We start from the raw sequence: 24,126 nt of genomic DNA, 5'->3' as shown, positions 1-24,126 counted from the left end.
TTCTTTCTCCTGAGCTTTAGACTCACATCTCCAAATACTGGTAGAGGTACCTTGCAGGCATGCCAGGCTGATCAAATTCACTCTCCTCATTTTTTTTAATGGCATCCAACCTGTTCTAGTTATACATTGCTGTTTAACAAGCCACTTCAAATGCAGTGACCTAAAACAGCAACCATTCTATTACGCTCACGGGTTCTGAGAGTCAGGAATTCTGTCTGAGAGAGCACAGCAGGGGACAGCTAGGTAGAGTTGAGCAGACCATCTTTTGCTATTACAAGAGAGATACCATTTCTCCCTCACATTACTAAAACAGGGAGGGAGGTAAAGATGAAAAGGAGGTGCTTATTCTTTCTTTCATTGATATGTGTACATTATTTTTAAGTACCACTCTCTTGTTGAATAGCACATAATAAGATCAAGTACACATTAAAGAATTAAAAATTACTCTCAGCAGAAGTTAGTAAGTTAATTTGTATTGATATTGTGGACAATGTCACCTGCCATTTCTGTAAACAAAGGATGTTTTGGTCATAAAGCTATCAGCCACTGCAGCTGCCCCCAACAGTACACCCTGGGGGGAATTCAGGATGGAGAAAAACAGGATACCGGCCTTAGATAGTTAAGATGCATGTCAAAGGAATAACTTCAATGAGCCCACACTCTTGCATCTTCTCATACATAGAAAGGCATTCATTACCTTGAGATGTCTGGGATATTTTGTGATTAGCAGTAATCTTTTGATGTTCGACTACCGTTTTGCTTTTCTTTCCAGCAAAAACTCCTCTATATCCTGGCTGCTCCCTTTCCTCTTTGGAACTGTTCCTCAAAGCTATCTGAGAGGCTGCCATCCTGGGCTATAGTGCTCAGTAAGGTCACCGAATAAAACATAATTCTCAACTTTTCGGTTCTGCATTTTTTTTCAGTTGACAATATCCATATTATTTTAAATGTCCTTTGAGAATATCTACTGAATTCATTATATTTCATAGTTAAACAACAACTTGAACTACAAGAAATTGATAAATTGGGTTGAAATTTTGCATATTACACTCACGGTTAGAACAATGTCAAGCAGCAGGCATGGAGTATTCTAAAAGCCTCAGGCTGCCTCATCAAATCAGAAACTGGAAGCAAGTTTGACCAGCCCTAAACACAGATAAATCTCTATGAAGACTTTTACTTAAAAAATGCATTATTCACTTGCTGGTAAATAATAGAGACATTCAACTAGTACAACTTAATTATGAAACTTTAGTTTTGTACCTTCCTAACCTTCTCTTAAGAAAATACATCCATGACAGAGTCAATGTGGCAACTCTAAATGACCACAAAGCCAATTTGCTTCCCTAAGTAACTGAATTTGTGTCAACTCATTGAAACCATGGTGGATTAGATTATGCCCAGTTTTAAAATTCAAACATGTTTTGAAATGTGAACAGGAATTAATAGGTGAGGGATACTTTAAAATACTGATGAGTTTAACTTCTGGAATCAAAACCAAGTGCAGAGATTGGAAGATGGGAATGCAATTACCTTGCTCTGCTGGTATATGCTGGTGTGTATCTGGCATAAAACCACCTGTAGAAACAAGTCTGAGAGGTTTTACATTGTATGACCCATGACTCAGTTTCAGGTTACAATGTAAGGATACTTAGTCAAGCCATATTGTAGATGTCCAAGCTTCACTAACTTGAATGTACTAATTTAGATTTATTATGAAATTGGAATTTACAAGTGTGTTTCTTTGGAAAGAAGGACCAACTTTCTTGAAATGTGGGATTTCAAATACATAGTTATTATCTGTGGCAGGGGTAATACAAACATCCTTGAAAACAATTTCTAAATGGGCTCTTAAAAGATGTTTACTGGGAACTTCTATCTTCACAGACTAGGAATGAGACGGTTGTAAAGTAAAACAATATTAAGCTTGATACCACAATGTACTATTGCAAAACAATGTTGGAAGACAAAGGTTAACAGGTCATTCATAAGATAGCAGACTTTATAAATGAGGAAAGACCCACCTTAAATATTTTGAAGTACAGTGTACTCTGAGTGACTATATGAATACAGACTGTGATGACAGCAATACCAAAGGAAAAATGTGCTGAAGGGGACAAAAAGAGATTCCAAGCAGAGATAGCAGCAGCCTGAGCACAGGTCAGATGGAAGAGACTTGGGGAGTGTTCAGAAAAATGCGGAGTGGTGATTGCAGTCTGAGGCTGAAGTGCAGGGGAAGCATGGAGGAGAAGATAAGGCTGAAAAGAGAGGTTTGTGCCAAATGGTGGATTGCTTTCAATGTCAGATTGAGTTCAGAAACTTTTCTGTAGGAGAAGGGAGGATGCTTAAAATATTTGAGGAGGACAGTTAAGAATGGGATTTAGTGAAGTAATTTTTTTTTAACATCTTTATTGGAGTATAATTGCTTTACAATGGTGTGTTAGTTTCTGCTTTATAACAAAGTGAATCAGTTATACATACACATATATCCCCACATCCTCTCCCTCTTGCATCTCTCTCCCTCCCACCCTCCCTCTCCCACCCCTCTAGGTGGTCACAAAGCACCAAGCTGATCTCCCTGTGCTATGTGGTTGCTTCCCACTAGCTACTTTACACTTGGTAGTATCTATAAGTCCATGCCACTCTCTCACTTCGTCCCAGCTTAACCTTCCCACTCCCCGTGTCCTCAGACTCTAGGTCCATCCACCTCACTACAAATAACTCAATTTCGTTTCTTTTTATGGCTGAGTAATATTCCATTGTATATATGTGCCACATCTTCTTTATCCATTCATCTGTTGATGGACACTTAGGTTGCTTCCTATCCGGTGAAGTAATTCTGAAGGGAGAGAATGGAGGTCAGAGTGACCAGAGGCAGGTAGGGTATGGCAAACATTCAGGTGAGAAGGAATGTGGGACCAAAGTAGAGTCATGGCAGGGGACAGAGGCAGGAAATAAGAAACATTTCAAAGGTGGACTCAACAGAATTTGATTAGGGCAATAAGGGAGGGAATGTCAAATCTATTTTGTGGTTTTGGGTGTGAAAGGCTATGTGGTGGTTTTGAAGATGATCACAAATCCTTGACACTCCTCCCATTGAGAGCTGGGGTCTAATTCCCTCTCCAGTGAATCGGGAGCTGTTCTTAGCGACTCACTTGTAACCAACGGAATGTGAAGGACGTGACACTACATAACCTCTGGGGCTAGATCAGAAGGCACTGCCTCTGCTTGTTGGGTGGAATGTGTGTTCTGAGCCACGTGTAGGCACCAGGTCCACAGTCCAAGCTAAGCCTAGCTCTCAAGCCGTCCTAGCCTACTCACACGTCCAAGCCGCGTGAGTAAAAAACCTGCAGACAATTCCAGCCTTGATGAATTGTAACAGCAAATGAATCGTGGGTGGATAAATCATAAAGAAACAGATTATGTGCCCTATTAATCTGATGCTCTTTAACGCAGAAAAGTTTTTATTTCATGAATTACTCGGTTGAATAGGTGGGTAAGCAGAGTATAGTGATAAAGTAGTGGTTAGAAATTTGCTCCAAAGCATCTATATCCACCCCCAAATTTCCACCCCTTATGACCACCAACATACATGTGTAAGCCAGCAGCAGTTAGGTGTCCAAGGCTCAGACATCAATACAAATTTGAAACAGAAATTCATTTTGAATAACAGCAGAATGACTTTCCAATAGTTATGCAATTGTTACGTTTTTCCCCAGACATAGTCTCATCTGTAAGAAAAATACATGATTACTGAAGAGTACGAAAAACCGATATGCACAGAAAATTTTTGAAATTTCTCTTAGTCCAATGCCCAGACCCCAATAGCCCTAAACACAACTAAATAGGCTGGCAGATCTAAATGATGGGGACTTTTTATTGTAAAAGGCAAACTGAAGTTTATTGAACATTTGTTCCTATATGCCCAATATGTTTTTTCTTTCATTTAATCAACTTTGTTGAAGTATAAATCATATATACAATAAAATTTCATGATTTTAAGTGTCAAGCTCAGTGAGCTCTGATAAACGTATACAGTCTGGTAACCACGGCCACAATCAATACATAGAACATTTCCATCACCTCAAAACATTCTTTTGTTCCCTTTCACAATCAATTCCCCAACCCCAGCCCCTAGCAATCACTGATCTTTCTCTTGTTAAGAGTTTGACTTTCCTCGGTTTTTATGTAATGTAGACATACAGTGAGTGCTCCTCTGTGTCTGGTTTCTTTCACTTGGCATAATGACTTTCTGATATTCACCCATGTTCTTGCCTTTATCAATAGCTGATCCTGGGCTTCCCTGATGGCGCAGTGGTTGAGAGTCCGCCTGCCGATGCAGGGGACGCGGGTTCATGCCCCGGCCCGGGAAGATCCCACATGCCGCGGAGCGGCTGGGCCCGTGAGCCATGGCCGCCGAGCCTGCGCGTCCGGAGCCTGTGCTCCGCAACGGGAGAGGCCACAGCAGAGGCCACAGCAGTGAGACGCCCGAGTACCGCAAAAAAAAAAAAAAAAAAAAAAAAAAAAAAAAAAAAGATGTTCCTTTTCATTGTTGAGTAGTATTTTAACATATGGATATGTTATAACTTGTTTATCCATTCACCTGCTGATGGGCAGTTGTGTTATTTCTAAATTTTGGCTATTGAGAATAAAGCTGCTATGAAAATTCAACTGCAAAACATATTTTTCTTGGGTAAAATACCTAGGAATGAGGAAATATTTATCTTCCCTATATCAATTACCCTGGAAAAAGTGAAAAATACAAACATTTCTTAGTCATATTTCATAATAAAATTTATTAGCACACCTGTTGTAAGAGTTAAAGAATTCATACATCTTCCAGCTCTACAGAGTCACACATGATCAAACATTCAACATATTCCAAGATAATGCTTAATAATATGTAGGAAGATAACATTCCTTACAAACTTCAATATATTATGAATAAAATATTCACATTATTATATGAACAAAGAAGTCTTGAGAACTCTGTTGTGATTTTCTCTTAAGAGCAAAGGTAAAAGTTGCAGAATCTCTAATTTAAAAAGAGGACAATTTCAATTAGTCCATATTCAAGGAAATATATTTATAAAATGCCTACATGCTTCTTACACTGGTTATGTCTGCTTTAATTAGAGAAGGAAAATATTTCTCATTTCCTAAATTCATAACATCCCCAGCATTGTTCTTAGTCTAAACCTCCATACAGAAATGTCTGGAATAGAAATTTTTAAGTATCAGAATCCAAGGGTATAAGCTTTCACATTCAAAAGTGCAAAGAATCTCAGCATCAACAAATTATAGTTCTACAAAAATCAAAATTACAACTTCGATATCCCTTGTTTAAATAACAGTGATGTCACTTTAGAGTTAACTATAGGTAATCACTGAATTGTAACACATGCAGAGATTAAGAAAATTTCAAGTATTCCTAAATACCTATCATTACAAAAGTGAATATTTTACAATATTATGATCTCTAGAGAAAGATATATAAAGATTATGATCAAAGAAACTTCAGTAATGACAAAGTAAAATTTTTACTTTCATTTCCAGTTCCTTTCTAAAATTACTAGTCTCAATCTCATTAAATTAATGAAAATAAAATTTGTCTCACAACAGATTTTTGTGGCTGAAACTAAACCTTTAAAAAATATATGAAACAGAAATAACATGAGAAGTTTCCTGATACAAATTTTAATATTTAGATCCCCTAAACCAATTCTTGGAAATTGTCACTGTTTGTAAACTAGTCATATTAAAATGATTCTAAAAGTATAAATGAGTTTTACATCAACCAATTGACTCTGACAAGCTGCCACCTCACCACCCATCACCGACAGCATCCAGAGGAAGCTTGTGGTGCTTAAAACACATTTCACCAGGAAAGGAGGCAGACTCCAGGGCAGAGAAGACTGGAGTTCTGAGACACAGGTAATTAAGTGCCACACAGTGGTGGTGGTGCCAGCCAGTGGAGCAGGGGGCCCATTGTGTGTCCCCCAGACCCCAGAAAGACTGCTCTGCCTGCATCAATGCACCCAGTCCCTTGGATGGCGCAAAACGTCCAGAATTTCAGCTTCTTTGGAGTTCTCTGAGGGTGAATGCATGTACTCCCATCTATGCAGGTTCAAAACAGAAGTAAAAAACGTAATAACAATAAAAAATAAATAAACAACAAACATACCTCTTTATCTAAAATAAATGAAAAATAAAATTCTAAGAGTAATAAAAAGACTTATACCTCTTTGTCTCCGCTAGGCTTTTAAAAAATATTTGCTGCTAAAGAAATAAAGTTTCTTAATAATTCCTGAGCATACTCTAGCTAATATTAATATTCCAGAGCCAAAACATACTTTTACTATACACCAGGGTTTCATAAAGTATAGAACCTCAGGTGATCCACGGGCAAACTTTTTTTAGCTTAGTACTTTGGCATTTATTTTAATGTGTTACTTTCTATTTATGACAAAAATGTGGGTTTGCCTTTAATTTTCTCTCTGAAAAAAAGAAGAGTATAAAATTTAAGTAAATAATACCTTAGATTATATATAAATATACAAATATGGTCAAAATGGTCAAACTGTAGTATGAAATCTGGCAAACACTGGTTTAGATTAGAGGCTGCAAACTTTTCCTGTAAAGGGCCACATAATAAATACCTTAGGCTCTTGGGGCCACATACCTTTTGCAGTCTCTTGCCTATTCCTTTTTTGTTTGTTTTTAATAATCCTTTAAAAATGTAAATTCCATTCTTAGCTTAAGGGCTGTACATAAACACAAGTGGACCTAGATTTGTCCTGAAGCCTTAAGTTTGTAGACCCCTGGGGCAGACTTTAAGAAGCTAAAAATAACCTGTTGCATTAATGTTATTCAGTTGAGCAAGGGATTGATTTATAATCCGCCCTCACCTGCAGTTTGGAATGTGCATTATAATTAGAGGCCAGCAGAGATCAGGTAGACTACCCGAGGTCTTAAGATCTCATGTCTACTTTTTAATCACATCTTGCCTCTAGGGTGGCAAGAACACCTAACAGTGATGTACATGAGAATCTAGCCAAGGACATGCGATCCCACGAACAACAGCTAAACAAGGACAGAGGCAATGCCATTCTGAACGTAGTGACAATGGTAGAGGGTACTGATCTCACAAGGCTAGATCTGCACAGCAGAATGACGCAAGGCAGACTTTCAATGCCAGCCAGTCCATTCTTATTTGGATATTTAAACTCATGGAGAAAAGAAGATTCTAGCTCTTCTAAAACAAGCAATGGTCATATTTTTTCTGATCTTTTCTATTTCAGTCTGGATACACACCATTCTCACTTCCTCAAAGCCAAAAAAGTCAACTGTAGATCTTTATTAACCTAATAGCACCAACATAAATAGATTTTAAAATTCCCCACAGAGATTCAATTAACCTTTATGGAAGCACACCATGGCAGCACGTAAAGCATCTGAAATAATCCCACATACTTTCATACAAGCTTAGTACTTCATAGTGGAGAAGAAGACCTTTCCCCACAAGTGCAATCATTTCCAATAAAATTAAAGTTAAAGAGCTGTTATGTTCATATAAATCTGCTTTGCTCATAGCTCTTCCTAGAAAATTACCAAGTAGGAACAGTCAATCTAGCTCCCTAGACACCATCATCCACCCTATCTTCTCACTCCCTCTATCCTTTCCCTGCTCTCACATATAAAGCTATATCATTTATCCTGCCACCCCTTAAAAAAACCAATTTGATTTTCCCATGATTTTCCTGTGATTTTCTCATACAGGCAGCAAAGTCAAAACCAATGAAGTCTTTAGGAAAGACATTTGTGGTGTCAGTTTTCATGTTTTGTGGGGATTAGAGGATTGTGGGGTTATGGAAGAACTATTATTCTTATGAGTTATTCTTACCGGGCGGTGAGAGGTAAAGACATCAAGATACTTTCGATCTTGGATCCTGGAGTGAAGAGGCCAAACTTTGTACCCCGATCATACAGTAGGTTAAATTCTACATACCTGACATAAAGATATCAAATAAGATTAAGGGTTGGCTGAGTAAACCCTTTCTTAAGATTAGTCCATAACAAATACTTAAAGGGGGGGCATCTTCCCACCACCTCCCACCCCATCAGCTGGAACTGGCAGAGAAAACACCAGTCTCGTCAGTTGAGTTTTCACCATCTGGAAAGACATAAAGAAAAGGCTATTCTATCCAACAAACAATAGGATATAGATTCAGCCCCAACATAGAGCAGTTACAAAACAATAAGGTTATGTTTTCCAATAAATAAACAGAATGAACACAAAGCTTAGAACTTGAAGGCACAAAAACAATTAAGAAAAGCAAATGGCACCCTTTATCAGGATAAAACAGCTCTTTCTGGCCCTCACCTAGAGTCTGAGATGCTTCACAGTCAAAGACTTCATTTCACTGCTAATAATTCACACGAACTAAGACAGTGTAAAGCTCTTGTAATTGAAAAGCCAAGAAAAGATAACAGAATCTATTAATAATTACTAATATAGTCTAGATATTTCCTTTTCTTAAAATAGTGAACAGCATTAATAAGCAGTCTTCCTGCAAATTAATGACAAAGTCATAACAGAAGGTAGTGACTAAGTTGCAGTGCCCAGTCCTTAGCATCAACTAAAACCTGGTTCAGGATATTAGTTTTCCATGAACTGCCATAGAGTCAGATCTAAACTCTGTCTAGCTTAAAAATCTGTGATTGCCTTTAACATCATGAGATCCTTTGTAAAAGGGTCTCTTCTCTCCAATTTCAAAAGATAATTTCTACTACCCAAAAGAATTGACAATGATCCATAAATCTGAAAATTTCAACAGTCCCCCTTCATATCATTTCTCAACTCACTCAGAAACTACTCTCCTGGTCTAAACTTCCCTCAGATATTACCGTTTATGCATTGGTTACTGTATTTAATCACAACTAGAGAAAAATATTCTCTAGATTCCCACAGTCCTTCAATTTTTAGAAAGCAACCTTCACTGTGGAAACTTGCCAAAGGCTCTGAGAAAATTTAAATAAATTACATTCATGGATCCCTTTCTCGTCCTCACCATTTATTTATCACTGATTGAGTTCTGTGCACTAATCACTATTTAATACCTTCTTATGTCTGCTTCAAAAGATAATTTAAGTGAATCTTCTTAACTTCTTCCTAAGACCATGGAAAAGAACTCCAGTCTCTCAGCTCCCTTTTTCACCCCTGATGTTACCCTCCTGAAACATGATATTTAAGGGATGGCTGTAATTCTCTTATTTGTACAGATGTCTTGTTCAAAGACCCTTGTAAGGAGCTCCCAAATGAGCCTCTATAGGATCCCTGCACTGCTTTTCTGTTTTGAGTGAACAATGCTCCTTTCTGTATATCAGCCTGACTCTCACCAGGTTTTGCTTAGATCTTATCTTTCTGATCCTTTCCATACACTTATCTTCTCCGATTTACCTACAAACTATGAAACTTAACCACTCCCTACAAACTATGAACCTTAACCACTCCCTTCAATTTAACTGATACCTACACTGTATCCTGTTTCCCTTTCCCCAAATAAAGCAAAACAAAAAAGAAGACTAAGGCTGGAAGTTCAAGGTCTGGGGAGAGAATAGTAGTAACTGAGGACAAGAGACTAAATGAGATAGCCAAGCAAGAGGCTGCCAAGTCAAAAGAGAAGCAGCCTAACCACTGCAGGGGAAAGTCATACAGAAGGGGATGCGAGGAAGTGGGGAAGAGTAATACAGATAATGTGTTATGAATGCCGTGTAAGAAAGTGAAGACGGGGCTCATAACCACAGCAAAGAGCTGGGGTTATCTTAAGCCCTAGAGATTTCTGCCATTTTAAGGCCCAGAGATATGGGTGGTAAAAGGAGCCTCTCTTTGCAAGTACAGTCACCCACCACACCACAGAAGATTAACCTAATACCCCACACTTCTGCCTAATTCAAAAAACGCAGACATGAAATGATACACACAAATGGAACTTTCAAAATATGTTGTCAATTAATAATAAAAAACAAAATAAACAACATAAAACATCATTCCTGTGTCCAAGAAGTTTTAAAGGCTTCACCTCATTAGTATTCACGAAACCTGCCAGCTTTGAGTAAGAAATCTTCCGCAAAACTAGAACACTGCACTTTCCACAGAGTTTTTTTTTCCCTCCTTTTTAGTTTCTTGTTTGTTTTTTTATTGGAGTTTGTTGTTTCCACAGAGTTTTAAATTATCCTCTTAGGATGGTCTTCCCCACTAAACTGTGAGCTTTTCCCAGCATGGTCCCTAGCCATAGGAGGCACCTAATAAACTCAAGTGAAGGGAAGGAGTAGTAAAGGTGTATCTGGGAAATCATGGGACCAAAAAAAAAAAAAAAAAAAAATGTCCCAAAACAGATGCATTGTTAAAGAACTGTCTAACAAGAACACTTAATCAATTCTCATTTTCCCAAGTTTATAAACAGGGAGCAAGCAAGCAGAGGTAGTCCTAAGAAAGGATAAACAACAAACATTTACCTTGAGACTCTGAACATTATCTAAGTTGACCTTTTAGCTTTACCTCCTTAAGAACCCAAAGTTTCATATGCCTGAGACAAAATTAACATAAATGAGAAAATCCATTTTATAGCCATGGACCAGTAGTACACATGCAATTAAGATGGTAACGAGAAACCGCTGTGAGAGGCAAGACTGGATAATTCGGAGCTGATTCACAATCACACCCCCGCTGAAGATGACCTCACGCTGGTCACCCAACTGAGCTCACCAAGCTGAGCGCACAAAGCGGGGTGGCTAAGGTGAGCATCACAGTCAGAAATAAGACCTACTTAACTTCATTCACATCTAAGAAAGTCTGCAAGTTTTGAAGGCACGATGACCCGGTTCCACACCTGGGATCTTTTATTTACTAGCTGTGTAAACTCGGGCAAGGGACTTACTTTGCTGAGACTAAGTTTTGTCATCTGTAAAATGATGATAATTACACCAATCTCACAGGTTCGTGAAGAAATTTAGATGCAAACTGCCTAACATATTAGCCAGCACATATTAACATCTCCATAATTAATAAATATTATAATTAAGTGTAAATAATTTCTGAAGTGATTATTTTCATTGTAACAACTTCCATGAAAACCTAGATAAATGAAAAAAATGTGTGATTCCAAATTTACAAAGCAGCAAAAACATTAAATGAGTCCCCTATCTTGGCGTAAGGCTGGAAGGTATTGCTAGAAGAAACTATAAGAAATCAGCTGAAATAAATTCAGCAAGTTCTTACTGTAGGCCTAATATGGTTCTCTAATGTATACACAAATTAAACAAACTTTGCTCTTTTTGTAATACTAGTTTATAAAATGTTTTTTAATTCACTTGATATTTATCTAGTTATGAAAAGAAACTAGAGTATTAACAAAACTCCGACAAAGTATCTGCCCAAGACAACATATCATCCACTCTTATTACGGCTGCCCCGCTTCCCGACCTCCTACCCCCCAGAGTTATGCAATGAGCCGGTTCATTCTCCTGTCACTCACTCACCGTCCTCTCCGGAGCTGCTGCCACAACTTCTCCCGGGGGGTGAAGGAGTCATCACAGTGCTTTTTCACAAGGGGGATATAAGAAGGAATGACAGCCTGGGCACAGCTCTGCACAAAGCGAAAGACCTCCTCCTTGGATGGAGAGTCAAGGTCATCAAAAAAGATACCCCCGATGCCCCTCCGCTCCCCACGATGGGCTATAAAGAAGTAATCGTCACACCTGGAAAATACAGCAAGGCCAAATCAGGGACCAAAGAGGAAAAAACAGACAGACGTGAAAATCAGTGTGAGCATTTCAGCTTAGAGCACCATCCCTGACTAATGCCAGCACAGTGCCCTTACTTTTTGTCCATGTCTGAAAATGAAACTAGAGTTTTAGACAGATTTCCTGCAGTTGTCAACAACGAAGAAAATGCTTACGCTTTTACCTAGAGAGCAATAGGCAAGCTAATACATGTCTATCTGAAGATGTGCCACTCTAAGACCTTTACTGAAAAGAAACAGAGTCCACTATTAATACTGTATTTCCTTCTTTTTTTTAAAGCACTGTATTTCTTAAAACAAGTGATGCTGCTGCCCTCAGAAGCACTGCTACTTTTGCAGCAGGCAGGACTCCTCTACCAACAATGACACAAACCAGGTCCTTGATGGAGTGCTAACCCCTAAGCTGTCTGAATCAGTTCTTACTCACCAAAGGAAGGTAGAGTAAATTATCTCTAAGGTCTCTTTCGGCAATAAAATGTGATGACTCTATAGCATGCATAACTCAGGGGAGGGTTGGTGGAAGGAAATGTTCATAGAATAAGAGTACTCAGATGTTCAGAGAATAAGAGTCTTCAGAACATTAAAGGTTGCCCTTGTGAAGCAGCACATGAAACTATCAATTTGTTCTTGAGTCTTTCTCCACCTGTGCCTACTAGAGCAGATTTCCTAAGTCTTTCCTAATTGCTAAATTTGCAGTATAGTTTACATCCTGGAAATAGTTTTCATTATCTCTGTATAATGAGGGTTCCTAAATAGAAAACCTGTACAAACAAAAACTAAAAGCTATTGAAAAGGTTCTCTTAAAAATAGCCTTAATAGCTTAAAGTTAAAAAAAAAAAAAAAAAAGGCAGCAGATGCAAATCCCTAGAACTGATGTGCTGGTATAATTCACCTTGATTGGCACTTCTTGGGTTTTCTTCATAGGTACATTTTATTAACAGAATTAAAGTATATCCTGAGCAAGGCTGTAAAGCCGGCTTTAACTAAATCATGTTATTTCCAAATCTCTTTTCATGATATTATGAAATGAAGAGATTTACTAAATATGTATACTAAAAACTTTTTAGCTAGCCCGCATCCTAGATATTTTATTAATACTACTCAGATAAAGTTCTTCAGTAACAGCGATAAAAGGAAACCAAAAAAAAAAGAGAGAGAGAGAGAATGTCTACCCTACCAATCCTCCTCCTGAAAGGAAGCTGATTTGTAAGAGAAAAACAACCCTTCATCCTACATCTGTGTGTCCATAGCTGTCCAGTGTTTAGTGGTAATGTCAAATCAAAGAGAGGTTATTTAAATGTCTTATATGTTCTGAGGATTTTAAAGCTGAACTCCATATTCTTAGATAAATAACATCAAGATTCCACAAATATTAGCACTAAAAGCAAAGCAAAAAAAAAAACCCAAAAACCCTTTCTGTTCCTCCTTTTTCTAGAATGGCAATTAGCTCTAAGCAGTGTTGAGTACTTTATTATTCCAAACAACTTATGCACAGACTCCGTTCCACATCTACCAAATATCCTGGGTCTCCTCACAACTTTTTTCTTTACCATTAGAATTCCTTTCACAAAGTTTCCAATCCCACTTTCTCCTTGTCCACAATCTCCAGTACATTTGCACCTCTCCTAATAGTTCTCCAACCCTTCCCATGCCCTAACACATTTCCATGGCAACAACGAGATGATAATCCTCGTGTGGGATGAGAATTTAATATCCCACTTTAGGATTAAAAAGCCTCTAGGGCTTCCCTGGTGGCGCAGTAGTTGAGAATCCTCCTGCTGATGCAGGGGAGCCGGGTTCGTGCCCCGGTCCGGGAGGATCCCTCCCACATGCCGCGGAGCGGCTGGGCCCGTGAGCCGTGGCCGCTGAGCCTGCGCGTCCAGAGCCTGCGCTCCGCAACAGGAGAGGCCACAACAGTGAGAGGCCCGCATACCGGAAAAAAAAAAAAAAAAAAAAAGCCTCTGATTCTCAGGCATATATCACCTTCAAGTTTATATCCTAAATCATCTGATATCAAAAATGATATTGCTACCCAATTTTTATCACAGACATTCAAATATTCCTAAGAAAATAATGTATTAAAACCACTTAAAACGCATATCTCACTTCTGGTGAAAGGAAGGAAGGGAGGGAGGAAGGAAACAGTTCAACCTTCATAAGCTGAAAAAGATACTTAGTGACACAGTAGTGCCTTCAGGATCTACAGAAGAAATGGAAAATATTTAGCGGTCATGACAAGTTCAATAACTTTACCTACCATTTTTTAAATTTGGGGTAGAGATCTGGACCATGCTGGTCACAAGCCTCCTTTAGAGTCCTGTGAAAATGCACTGCATCCTCTTGGTTCAAGTATGTTGGGGTAAGGTCACATCCACCACCAAACCACCACTGCTTGTTACCTACCAAATCAAGACATGTGATTCTGATGTGGACTTTGAGATGCAGCACACTACTCAAAAGGAAAAGTTAAATACATTGCTTTAAATGCCATCACCTGCAGAGACACCAAAAGGCGTGGCGTGCACTGCACAGCTGCTCTGACAGGGTAACAGTTGGCCTAGCTAATGGCAAACATAGACTGGAACTATATTTACATAATGAAGCATGATCAACTGCATCCCATCTTAAACCCACTGACAACACACTAGTGACTGGCAAAGCTACGTATGTGGAAAATAATTTCCAAAAGCAAGTTCTCAGTGGCAACTTAACATTGCACGTGAGGTTTTCCTTTGGATGTAATAAATTTATATTTGCAAAGAACCCTGTGTGCACTTTAAGTTAGGGTTCATTAAATCATTCCTTGTGTGTTGGAGGAAAATGGGGATGCCAGAGACCAGCCAATACCACTTTCACTTTTCACATCTAATAAATAATCCATTGCACCTGCTGAGGAATAAGCCTTCACATGCTTCCCAAAAAACCTAGTTAAGATGGTATTTATTTTTTCTTGATTTTAGATGTTATGCCCCCTAACGTGTTTTAAAATACACATTTTGCACAATAATACTTTCCACACCTCCAGAACCCTTACCGTCGGCTTCTTCTATTTCAAAGTATCTGTAGTTGAAATGGATAGTAGGAGCATGAGGATTCTTGGGGTGGATAACAGAGCTCACACCCATAGCAGAAAACGGCAATTTACCTGGAAAGTAAAACATGCAGTGAGCCGCACTCGATCACCTGGCTTGACACAAATTAACTCCAACATGGATTCTGAATCAATTTTCAAAGGCTGCTTTTCAATTTGTCTCTTAAAATATAATTTTTTAAAAGTAACTGTGTCCTCAAGTCCATTCTCTACGTCTGCATCTTTATTCCTGTCCTGCCCCTAGGTTCTTCATAACTATGGACATATATACACTACCAAATGTAAAATCGATAGCTAGTGGGAAGCAGCCACATAGCCCAGGGAGATAAGGTCGGTGCTTTGTGACCACCTAGAGGGGTGGGATAGGGAGGGTGGGAGGGAGACGCAAGAGGGAGGAGATATGGAGATATATGTATATGTATAGATGATTCACTTTGTTATAAAGCAGAAACTAACACACAATTGTAAAGCAATTATATTCCAATAAAGATGTTAAAAAAGAAAAGTAATTGTGAACATGCTCAGCTGGCATATGCACCCAGATGGAATTTTACAGAAGCAATATGTACTTTATAAATAAAACTTGCGGGGAGAAAAGGTTTACAGGGACTATTAAAGGCGATTGTCTGATTTACCATCTTTCGTCTTCAGCTTTTTTCCTCTGCTTCTCATCTGTTTTGCTGCTTCCTCAGAAAGATTTCCATGAACAACAGAAATGCTCACCCCGGCCTTTTCAAAAACATGCCCATCTTGAAGTACACAGCTGATGCCACCACCTCCTGTTTATAGAAATGTAAAATGAGGAGAGAATTGTAAGGGTATATGCGAAGTTAAAAACAATTGCTGCATGAAGGTGGTGGGATTAGGAGTTATTTTCCTTCTCTATTTTCCAAATCTTCCATAATATCAGCATACTTATAATTTTTAAGTACAATAAAATTAGATAACCAGCTTAGCTTTATGACATTTGCTACTGATCATGGGTGAATATTTTATCTCCCCACACCACGCAACCGAATACTCTTCTGTCATCATCTAAAATGAATCACTGGAATAGTTTCCCTTCAAATAAGACTGTTCAGAATGGCAGCTGTTGGTTGTGATACATGAGAGAAAGCTAAGATTAAATACAGGAATAAGTACATTCAAAGAGTGTTCCAGTATTGCCAAATTTAAGAGCTCCATATTGTTTCAATTGTTTCTTCTCAGTGTGCTGTTTGCCTTTTAATTTTGTTTACAGGTAATTAAAAAACAGATATTGAAATGCTTAAGGAATTAGGAAGCTTGAACTGAGTGAGACACACATTAACATTTAGGTATATGAGCTTTACTACTAGTAGCTGGTTTGTTTTTTGAAGATACTAGAGGTACCACAAGAGTTAATTGTTTCATGAAGCTTCATGTTTGACTTGTTTTATTTCTAAGAATTTTTAGAGCTGGATGGGACATAAGATGATCCAGTATGACCCTTGTATATTTCAAATGAGAAAACTGAGGCCCAGAAAGGCAAAATACTTTCTCCAAAAGCACACAACTAGTAGGTGGCCCAAACAATTTGTCTCAGTGCTTTCTAAGCATCAAACAATATTTGCAGCACTTCATATATATACACCTTATTTTATCCTTATAATACATTCATATGTTATTTATAATTTCATTTCATAGATGAGGAAACAGAGGCACAAAAAGTAACTACTGAAGGTCACACAGCTAGTCCAGGTTGTGTCCTGATTTAACAGTCTTCACTTTAAAAATTAGAAGATGGGGCTTCCCTGGTGGCGCAGTGGTTGAGAGTCCGCCTGCCGATGCAGAGGACGCGGGTTCGTGCCCCGGTCCAGGAAGATCCCACATGCTGAGGAGCGGCTACGCCCATGAGCCATGGCCGCTGAGCCTGCGCGTCCGGAGCCTGTGCTCCGCAACGGGAGATGCCACAACAGTGAGAGGCCCGCGTACCGGCCCACGTGCCACAACTAACGAAGCCCACAAGCCTAGAGCCTGTGCTCCGCAACAAGCCACCCCAATGAGAGGCCCACGCGCCGCAACGAAGAGTAGCTCCCGCTCACCACAATTAGAGAAAACCTGCGCGCAACAACCAAGACCCAACACAGCCAAAAATAATTAATTTTAAAAAAATTACAAGATGGAAAACCCTATGAAAACCAGATTTAACTTCATTTAAAATAAATGTGGCAGTATCACAGCCCCAAATCAGCTGATGAGAAGTTGCTGCAGGTAAGAAGAATCAGAAATCCTTTAAGTTTATGACCAAGATGTAAGGTTTCACTGTATAGGCAATAACATGGTCATGAATGTAGGACGCTATAAGAACTAGGTTTTAATACTTAAGTATTTTACCAGTGGAAATAAAGATTTTCCTGGCAGGAAATCTGATGGGTGCATTTGGCAGAACTACTGACAAGCCAGGTCAAATATTTCTTGCGCAACCTGGGGAAAAGACACAATGACGCAATAACACCCTCAGCTGGAGGAGACTGGCTGACCCTTAGTAAAGAGGAGATGACTTTCTTTTTCCATCTCCAAAGGAAGAGAAAGGGTAAACGCACCCAGAGAAGCAGAGGAAATGTGGAGAAATCTATGCTCAGTTACAACCTTGGACATCCAAGCCTGTTCGCTAAAACTGACCTTAAGACTTGTATGAAAAATGCCATATAAAATTACAAAGTTTTTTTTAATGTCCAGTACTAGAGTGACAGCAGATCTGAGTCCACACCTGCAAGCTGAGGGCTGATGACCCTGTCAGTGTCAATCGTTTTAGAGGTATCCCTTTTAACCTAGCAGGCGCTGTGTAGGTACCCCTTTCCTTACTCCCATCCCCTATTCTGAGTCATTTTCTGCCTGCAAACTAAAGCCCGACCTCTCTTCCCCATCTCCACCTCCCGCTAGGGGCCGACCTCCTCACCTTCCTTCCTCTCCCACCGGTCCACAGAGAAGCGGGCGCCCCCGTCCACCTGTGCCAGCGCCTGGCACACCTGGGCCTGGGTCTCCAGGATCAGCAGCTCCATCTTGGTCTTCATGTCGCCCGGCCTCCTCCGCAGCTCGTGCAGGTCGGTCACAGGCGAGGCCATGAAGCAGCTGCAGCGGCGGGCCAGCTCGTCGTCCTCCTCCTCCGGCCTCCCCGGCGAGGGACTCGGCGCCCCCGAGCTCTTGCTCACCATCTCCGCCCGCTCCACGAGCCCGAAGGCGGCGGCGGCCAGCCCGGCCAGCCCCGCCAGCCCCGCGGCCAACCCGCTCCTCAGCCGGGGGCCGCCTCCCGCAGTAGGGCCGTACCACAGCCCGCGGCTCTGCTCGGCGCAAGCGGTGCCAGGGGGGCGGCAGAAGCGTCCGGCCGCGCAGCGCAGGGACCAAGAGCGCAGCTTCCCGCAGCCGCCCCGCGCCGCGAGCCAGCAGAAGCCCGCGCTCAGCCTGCCCAGGTGCATGGCCATGCTCCCGCACTGTCACCCTGGGCAGTGCCCACCTCCCGCAGACAGGCCCCTGAGCCCCCTGGAGTCCCGAGCGGCGAGCAGCCAGCGGCGCAGGGAGAGGAAACTTGGTCGGAAAAGAGCTACTACCGGGTCGGCTACCCGGCGTAGAATGCCGGGAGCTGTAGTCCCGGCTCCTATGCCGCCTGCAGGGGCGCGCCCGGGAGATAAAAGAATCCACCGTCCCCAGAAGGGCGGGTCCCACGGGTAGAGAACTGGGGTGCTGGGTAGGAGAGGGCAGTGGAAGCGAAGGCGGAGATAAAAGAGGCCTTCTTGTCTCGTACAAACCTCTGGTCTGCGGTTCACCCAATCACAGGGAGAAGACAAAGTAGGGCTGGACGCGCTGAGGGCTAACCGGCGAGAAATGTGGCCTGAGACTCCTGCCCCGACTTACATTTCTAAACAGCGTTGCAAACCCTGACTCCTGTATGTATAGAAGGCCCCTTCGTCCCTGGTTCTAGTCCTCTAGAGCTTCTAGAGCTTGTAGGATTGGTGGGGGCGGAGCCTGGGAAACTCCGTACCTATGGGCTAGTTTTTTTGTTTGTTTATTTAGCATCTTTATTGGAGTATAATTGCTTTACAATGGTGTGTTAGTTTCTGCTTTACAACAAAGTGAATCAGTTATACATATACGTATGTTCCCATATCTCTTCCCTCTTGCGTCTCCCTCCCTCCCACCCTCCCTATCCCACCCCTCTAGGAGGTCACAAAGCACCGAGCTGATCTCCCTGTGCTATGCGGCTGCTTCCCACTAGCTATCTATTTTACGTTTGGTAGTGTATATATGTCAGCACTCTACAACTGTGGTATCTGTATGTTTAAATCTCTTCTTCCTTGAGCAGCCAGACACACCAGTTCCTAAGTTCTATGCCGGTTTAGTAAAACACTTTGCTTTTCCTAGTTCCAAAATAATTAAGTGGGCACTGTAGAAGCAAGGCCTGGGAAGATTTTTATGATAGAATTGTGATATGGAGTTGATCCCAGAAAGTCTTTTCCTAGGATTTTCTTAGGAGTCCTTTAACTAGCTTTTCCGACTCCTTTTAAAAACTAGCCCACAGGTACATGACTCTTTTTGAATGATGGTTTTCTCAGGGTATATGCCCAGTAGTGGGATTGCTGGGTCGTATGGTAGGGAGGTTCCTTAAAAAACTACAAGTAGAACTACCATACGACCCAGCAATCCCACTACTGGGCATATACCCTGAGAAAACCATCATTCAAAAAGAGTCATGTACCTGTGGGCTAGTTTTTAAAAGGAGTCGGAAAAGCTAGTTAAAGGACTCCTAAGAAAATCCTAGGAAAAGACTTTCTGGGATCAACTCCATATCACAATTCTATCATAAAAATCTTCCCAGGCCTTGCTTCTACAGTGCCCACTTAATTATTTTGGAACTAGGAAAAGCAAAGTGTTTTACTAAACCGGCATAGAACTTAGGAACTGGTGTGTCTGGCTGCTCAAGGAAGAAGAGATTTAAACATACAGATACCACAGTTGTAGAGTGCTGCCAAGTATTTCTCACGTTTAGAACTTCCAGCAACTCCGGTAAGCTAGGCAGGACAGACATTCACACTCCTTCCTCTTCTCACCCCCAGCGTGTGTGCACACACACACACACACACGAGAAATGAGGAAAGAAGCTAACATAGATTTGATAGATTTTTTTTTTGTTCCTGTAACCATGCCACAGTTCCATGTTGTCTGGACATAAAAGTGTAAGAAGGACTGTCATGGGCTAATTTGTCCCTTAAGTCTCCAGGATGATTTAAATTTCTAGTAGTAGATAATTACGTAAGCCACTGGTGGTGGTTTCTACGTTTTTTCATGGTGGCTAGATGCAGTGATGGAAATTCCATGGCTGCGGGTCAAACCAGTTTTTCAAGGCAGTATATTTTATCATCCACAACAGCATCCAGCAGGTCTTACACAGAGCATATTGTTAGCCGGGTGGGCATGCTTGACTCTCTAGCAGATTCAATGAGTGTTAAAGGCCTGGATTAAGAAGTGAATAAACTACGTTGGGGGAAGCTTTTAGCTGTAGTGTAACTTGCTGGGAGGCTGAGTTGGCAAAGGAGAGAAAAGATTAAGAACTATCACTGTATAATGCAGCCCACTGCAGGGAACATGGGGGCTGAGTGAGCACCAAGAGGAGACCAAACCCAGCCTGGAAGCCTGGCAGGTCTTTTGGCAGGGGAGACACGAGGGCTGAAGAACCTTCAGGAGGTTTAGCCCTCAACAGGGTGAGGAAGGGTCTGGGAGCTGTGTGGGCGAGGGATTAAGAAACATTAGCTGGTTATTAACCCTCCTTGACTGGTCTAGACCATTGAAAAGAATACCTCAAGGTGTAAGGGAGGAGGTGAAGGACAGATGGTGTCTGTGTTCAGAGAAGAAAGATCCACAGGGCAGTTTGGGGCCTCAGCCCTATCAGGGATATCCTTGCTGCATCCTGGGTCCTGGGCCTATGCACCTGCCCGCAATCACTTTGTCACTCCTAATCTCATTCCTGCCTCACCTCTCTCTACCTGGGCAACTCTTTTGTGCCTTTCAGAACTGGAATCTGGCTTCACCTCCCACTGATGCCATCCCTGACACTCCCAGGCTGACTTGGAGAGCATCTTCTCCTCCTCTAGACTCCTGTGCTCACCCCTACCTAACACTTGTCCTACAGACAACACATCTGTCTATCCCACCAGACTGTGAGCTTCGTGAGAGCAGGGTCTTTGTATCCCCAGCACCTACCGCAATGCCTAGCTTGTGGTTGGCTCTGAATGTTTATAGAATGAATGAACAGAGGGCAGACTGAGCAGGAGAAACTGCCAGATGCTCCGAAGGAATTAAGAAGAAAGAGTGCTGGGAGACAGATGTGAGGGGAGAGGGAGAGGGGGCAAAATTGATGAAGGGGGTTAAAAGGTACAAACTTTCAGTTTTAAAATAAATAAGTCTTGGGGATGTAAGATACAGCATGATGACTATAGTTAACAATACTATACTGTATATTTGAAAGTTGCTAAAAGAGTAGATCTTAAAAGTTCTTATTACAAGAAAAAAAAATTTGTAACTGTGTGGTGATGGATGTTAACTAGTTAATTGCAGTGATCATTTTGCAATAGATACATATATAAAATCATTACACTGTACACCTAAAACTAATTTAATATTATATGTCAATTATACCTTAATTTTTTAAAAAACAGAAAAAGAACTATCACTCAAGGAAGGCTTTGTTTGCCTTTTCTAGATGCCTGTGATGGGGTTTGACTGAGCCTGGTGGTGATAAGTGAACCTCATTAATGAAAAGGAACCTCTCTGGCCCATTTTCCTTTAAGAACCCCCTTCATTATTGCTCTAATTCTGAGAATACCCATAAAGTTAGTAAAAGATAAGCAGGCACAGGCTGTTTTGAACATTTGCCTGGTCAGATAGGCTGGACTTGAGCCCAATTGTGTGCTAGTTTCCAGGTTTCCACCCCTCCCCACCCTTAGCCTTTCTATGTGCAAGGCATCTCTCATTTCCTCCTCTGGTTTCCAGCGCCTTCCCTACTTTTACCTTGTTACGGTACACTTAAGAAAGACCTTAACAGCCTGATTAGTATGAGTTTAAACCACACTTCCTAGGGGTTCAAATTGTCTCCAAGGAGGATACTTGTATGTAAGTGTTATTTGTTGGGGTGGAGTAAAAGGCATCCCCTTGTCAAGCAATTTCAAGCATCAGAAAGCTGACAGGGACAAATCATACGTTTAGAGTAAGTTGTAAGACACAAGGTATAAGGTAGATATTCTCATCCTTTTTGAACCCAGTTTCCTGCACTGCTTTGTGTTCTGTGTGACCCTACCAGCCAAAAAGATTCTGACTCGACTTATACAAACTCATGAGGTATAGGTATATTAGTATCGTTTTTCAAACTCGACATGCTTCCCAGAATCCTTACGAACTTTACCCCTCCTCTCTGCCCCAAAGCCCTGTTAAACATAACTGACTTTAGGCCTGCTGGTGGTATATGAGTCTGCCCTTTTCTGGAGAGAATTAGAAAAGACTCTGACATCCCTCTGGCAGATTTTCTGCCTTCTAAAAACACACACACACAGTCATAATTCCCAGTACCTTTACTAAATTGTACTGCTTTCACCAATTCCCAAATTTTGAGAGCCAAACTTAAGAAATATATTGGGTTGGCCAAAAGGTTCGTTCAGGTTTTTCATAAGATAGTACAAAAAATCTGAACGAACCTTTTGGCCAACCCAATATTATTCAAGTGACTCAGCTCTGTTATTTTCTGCTAGATACAGAAACTCAGGATAATTATGAACTGTGTTGCCAAACAGATATGTTTGCCTTGGCAAACTTCTGCCAATTTATCTGAAATTCTAATCGGGGTGGTCATGGGGTGATAGTAGTGAGATTAGCAAAGAAGTGGAATTTTTGAGATTTTTACTCAATTTTTGTCCTAGAATTTGCATTTTAAACTCTTAGGATTTTGGAGGCAAATATTTACACAAATCATTAAAATAATTGTTTTTTAAAGCTAATGTAGGCTAAATATCTAATTCAATTTGGTGTTGCTAATTTGTTTTTTCTTTAACTGAAGTAATTTTTTTTATGGAGCATAGTTGCTTTACAGTGTTATGTTAGTTTCTGCTGTACAGCAAAGTGAATCAGTTATACACGTATATATATCCCCTCCTTTTTGGATTTCCTTCCCATTTAAGTCACCACAGAGCACTGAGTAGAGTTCCCTGTGCTATACAGTAGGTTCTTGTTAGTTATCTATTTTATACATAGTAGTATATATATATCAATCCCAATCTCTCAGTTCACCCCACCCCCTGCCCTGTCCCCCCTTGGTGTCCATACATTGGTTATCTACGTCTGTGTCTCTATTTCTGCTTTGCAAGTAGGTTCATCTGTACCATTTTTCTAGATTCTACATATATGTATTAATATATTATATTTATTTTTCTCTTTCTGACTTATTTCACTCTGTATGACACTCTCTAGGTCCATCCACATCTCTGCAAATGGCACAATTTTGTTCCTTCTTATGGCTGAGTAATATTTCATTGTATATATGTACCACATCTTCTTTATCCATTCCTCTGTTGATGGACATTGAAGTTGCTTCCATGTCCTGGCTATTGTAAATAGTGCTGCAATGAACATTGGGGTGCATGTATCTTTTGGAATTATGGTTTCCTCCGGAGTGGGATTGCTGGGTCATATGGTAGTTCTATTTTTAGTTTTTTAAGGACCCTCCATACTGTTCTCCATAGTGGCTGTATTAATTTACATTCCCACCAACAGTCTAAGAGGGTTCCCTTTTCTCCACACCCTCTCCAGTATTTATTGTTTGTAGATTTTTTTGATGATGGTCATTCTGACCAGTGTGAAGTGATACCTCATTGTAGCTTTGATTTGCATTTCTCTAATAATTAGTGATGTTGAGCATCTTTTCATGTGTTTGCTGGCCATCTGTATGTCTTCTTTGGAGAAATGTCTATTAGGTGTTCTGCCCATTTTTTGGTTAGGTTGTTTGTTTGTTTTATTCAAACAGAAAGTCACAAAAATTATAATCATCCTCATCAGTTCACTCAGTCCCATGTAATTAATTTTTTTTCATCTTGATCTTTTGTTAGCACTTTTATGAATTCATCAGTTTTCCATTAGAGTTCTGAAAATGCTTATTCATTCAGTTCAGCAGCATAGTCAGTTACCAGAAACCTGTACTTGTCAGAGTCTTTTCCATGAATTCCTTGAAGA

The 24,126-nt window shown here is 40.6% G+C and overlaps 1 protein-coding gene across 5 annotated transcripts; it reads right to left on the bottom strand.

The window, feature by feature from the left end:
- Positions 1-2,710: 2,710 nt before the first annotated feature.
- On the bottom strand, positions 2,711-18,554 carry CPOX (coproporphyrinogen oxidase). Of its 5 annotated transcripts, none has more exons than XR_008617795.1 (8): positions 17,816-18,554; positions 15,531-15,674; positions 14,839-14,949; positions 14,062-14,203; positions 11,542-11,760; positions 7,904-8,008; positions 3,593-4,437; positions 2,711-2,839 (listed from the first exon to the last, which is right to left on the bottom strand). XR_008617795.1 is itself a non-coding variant. In XM_055085952.1 (8 exons), exons 1-7 carry the CDS (start codon positions 18,336-18,338, stop codon positions 4,281-4,283), a joined length of 1,401 nt encoding a protein of 466 aa, XP_054941927.1. In that variant the 5' UTR covers positions 18,339-18,554; the 3' UTR covers positions 2,711-3,731; positions 4,276-4,280. The 5 variants fall into 5 exon arrangements, 4 of the variants coding, with proteins under 4 accessions (XP_054941927.1, XP_054941925.1, XP_007115749.2 ...); XM_055085952.1 differs by having other exon boundaries at positions 2,711-3,731; positions 4,276-4,437; XM_055085950.1 differs by having other exon boundaries at positions 2,711-4,437.
- Positions 18,555-24,126: the final 5,572 nt, after the last annotated feature.

This window comes from Physeter macrocephalus, chromosome 1, assembly GCF_002837175.3.
Source record: "Physeter macrocephalus isolate SW-GA chromosome 1, ASM283717v5, whole genome shotgun sequence".
Classification (NCBI taxonomy): Eukaryota; Metazoa; Chordata; class Mammalia; order Artiodactyla; family Physeteridae; genus Physeter; species Physeter macrocephalus.
The sequence above is the reverse complement of the archived record's forward strand: the minus strand, read 5'-3'. Positions and strand labels throughout refer to the sequence as shown.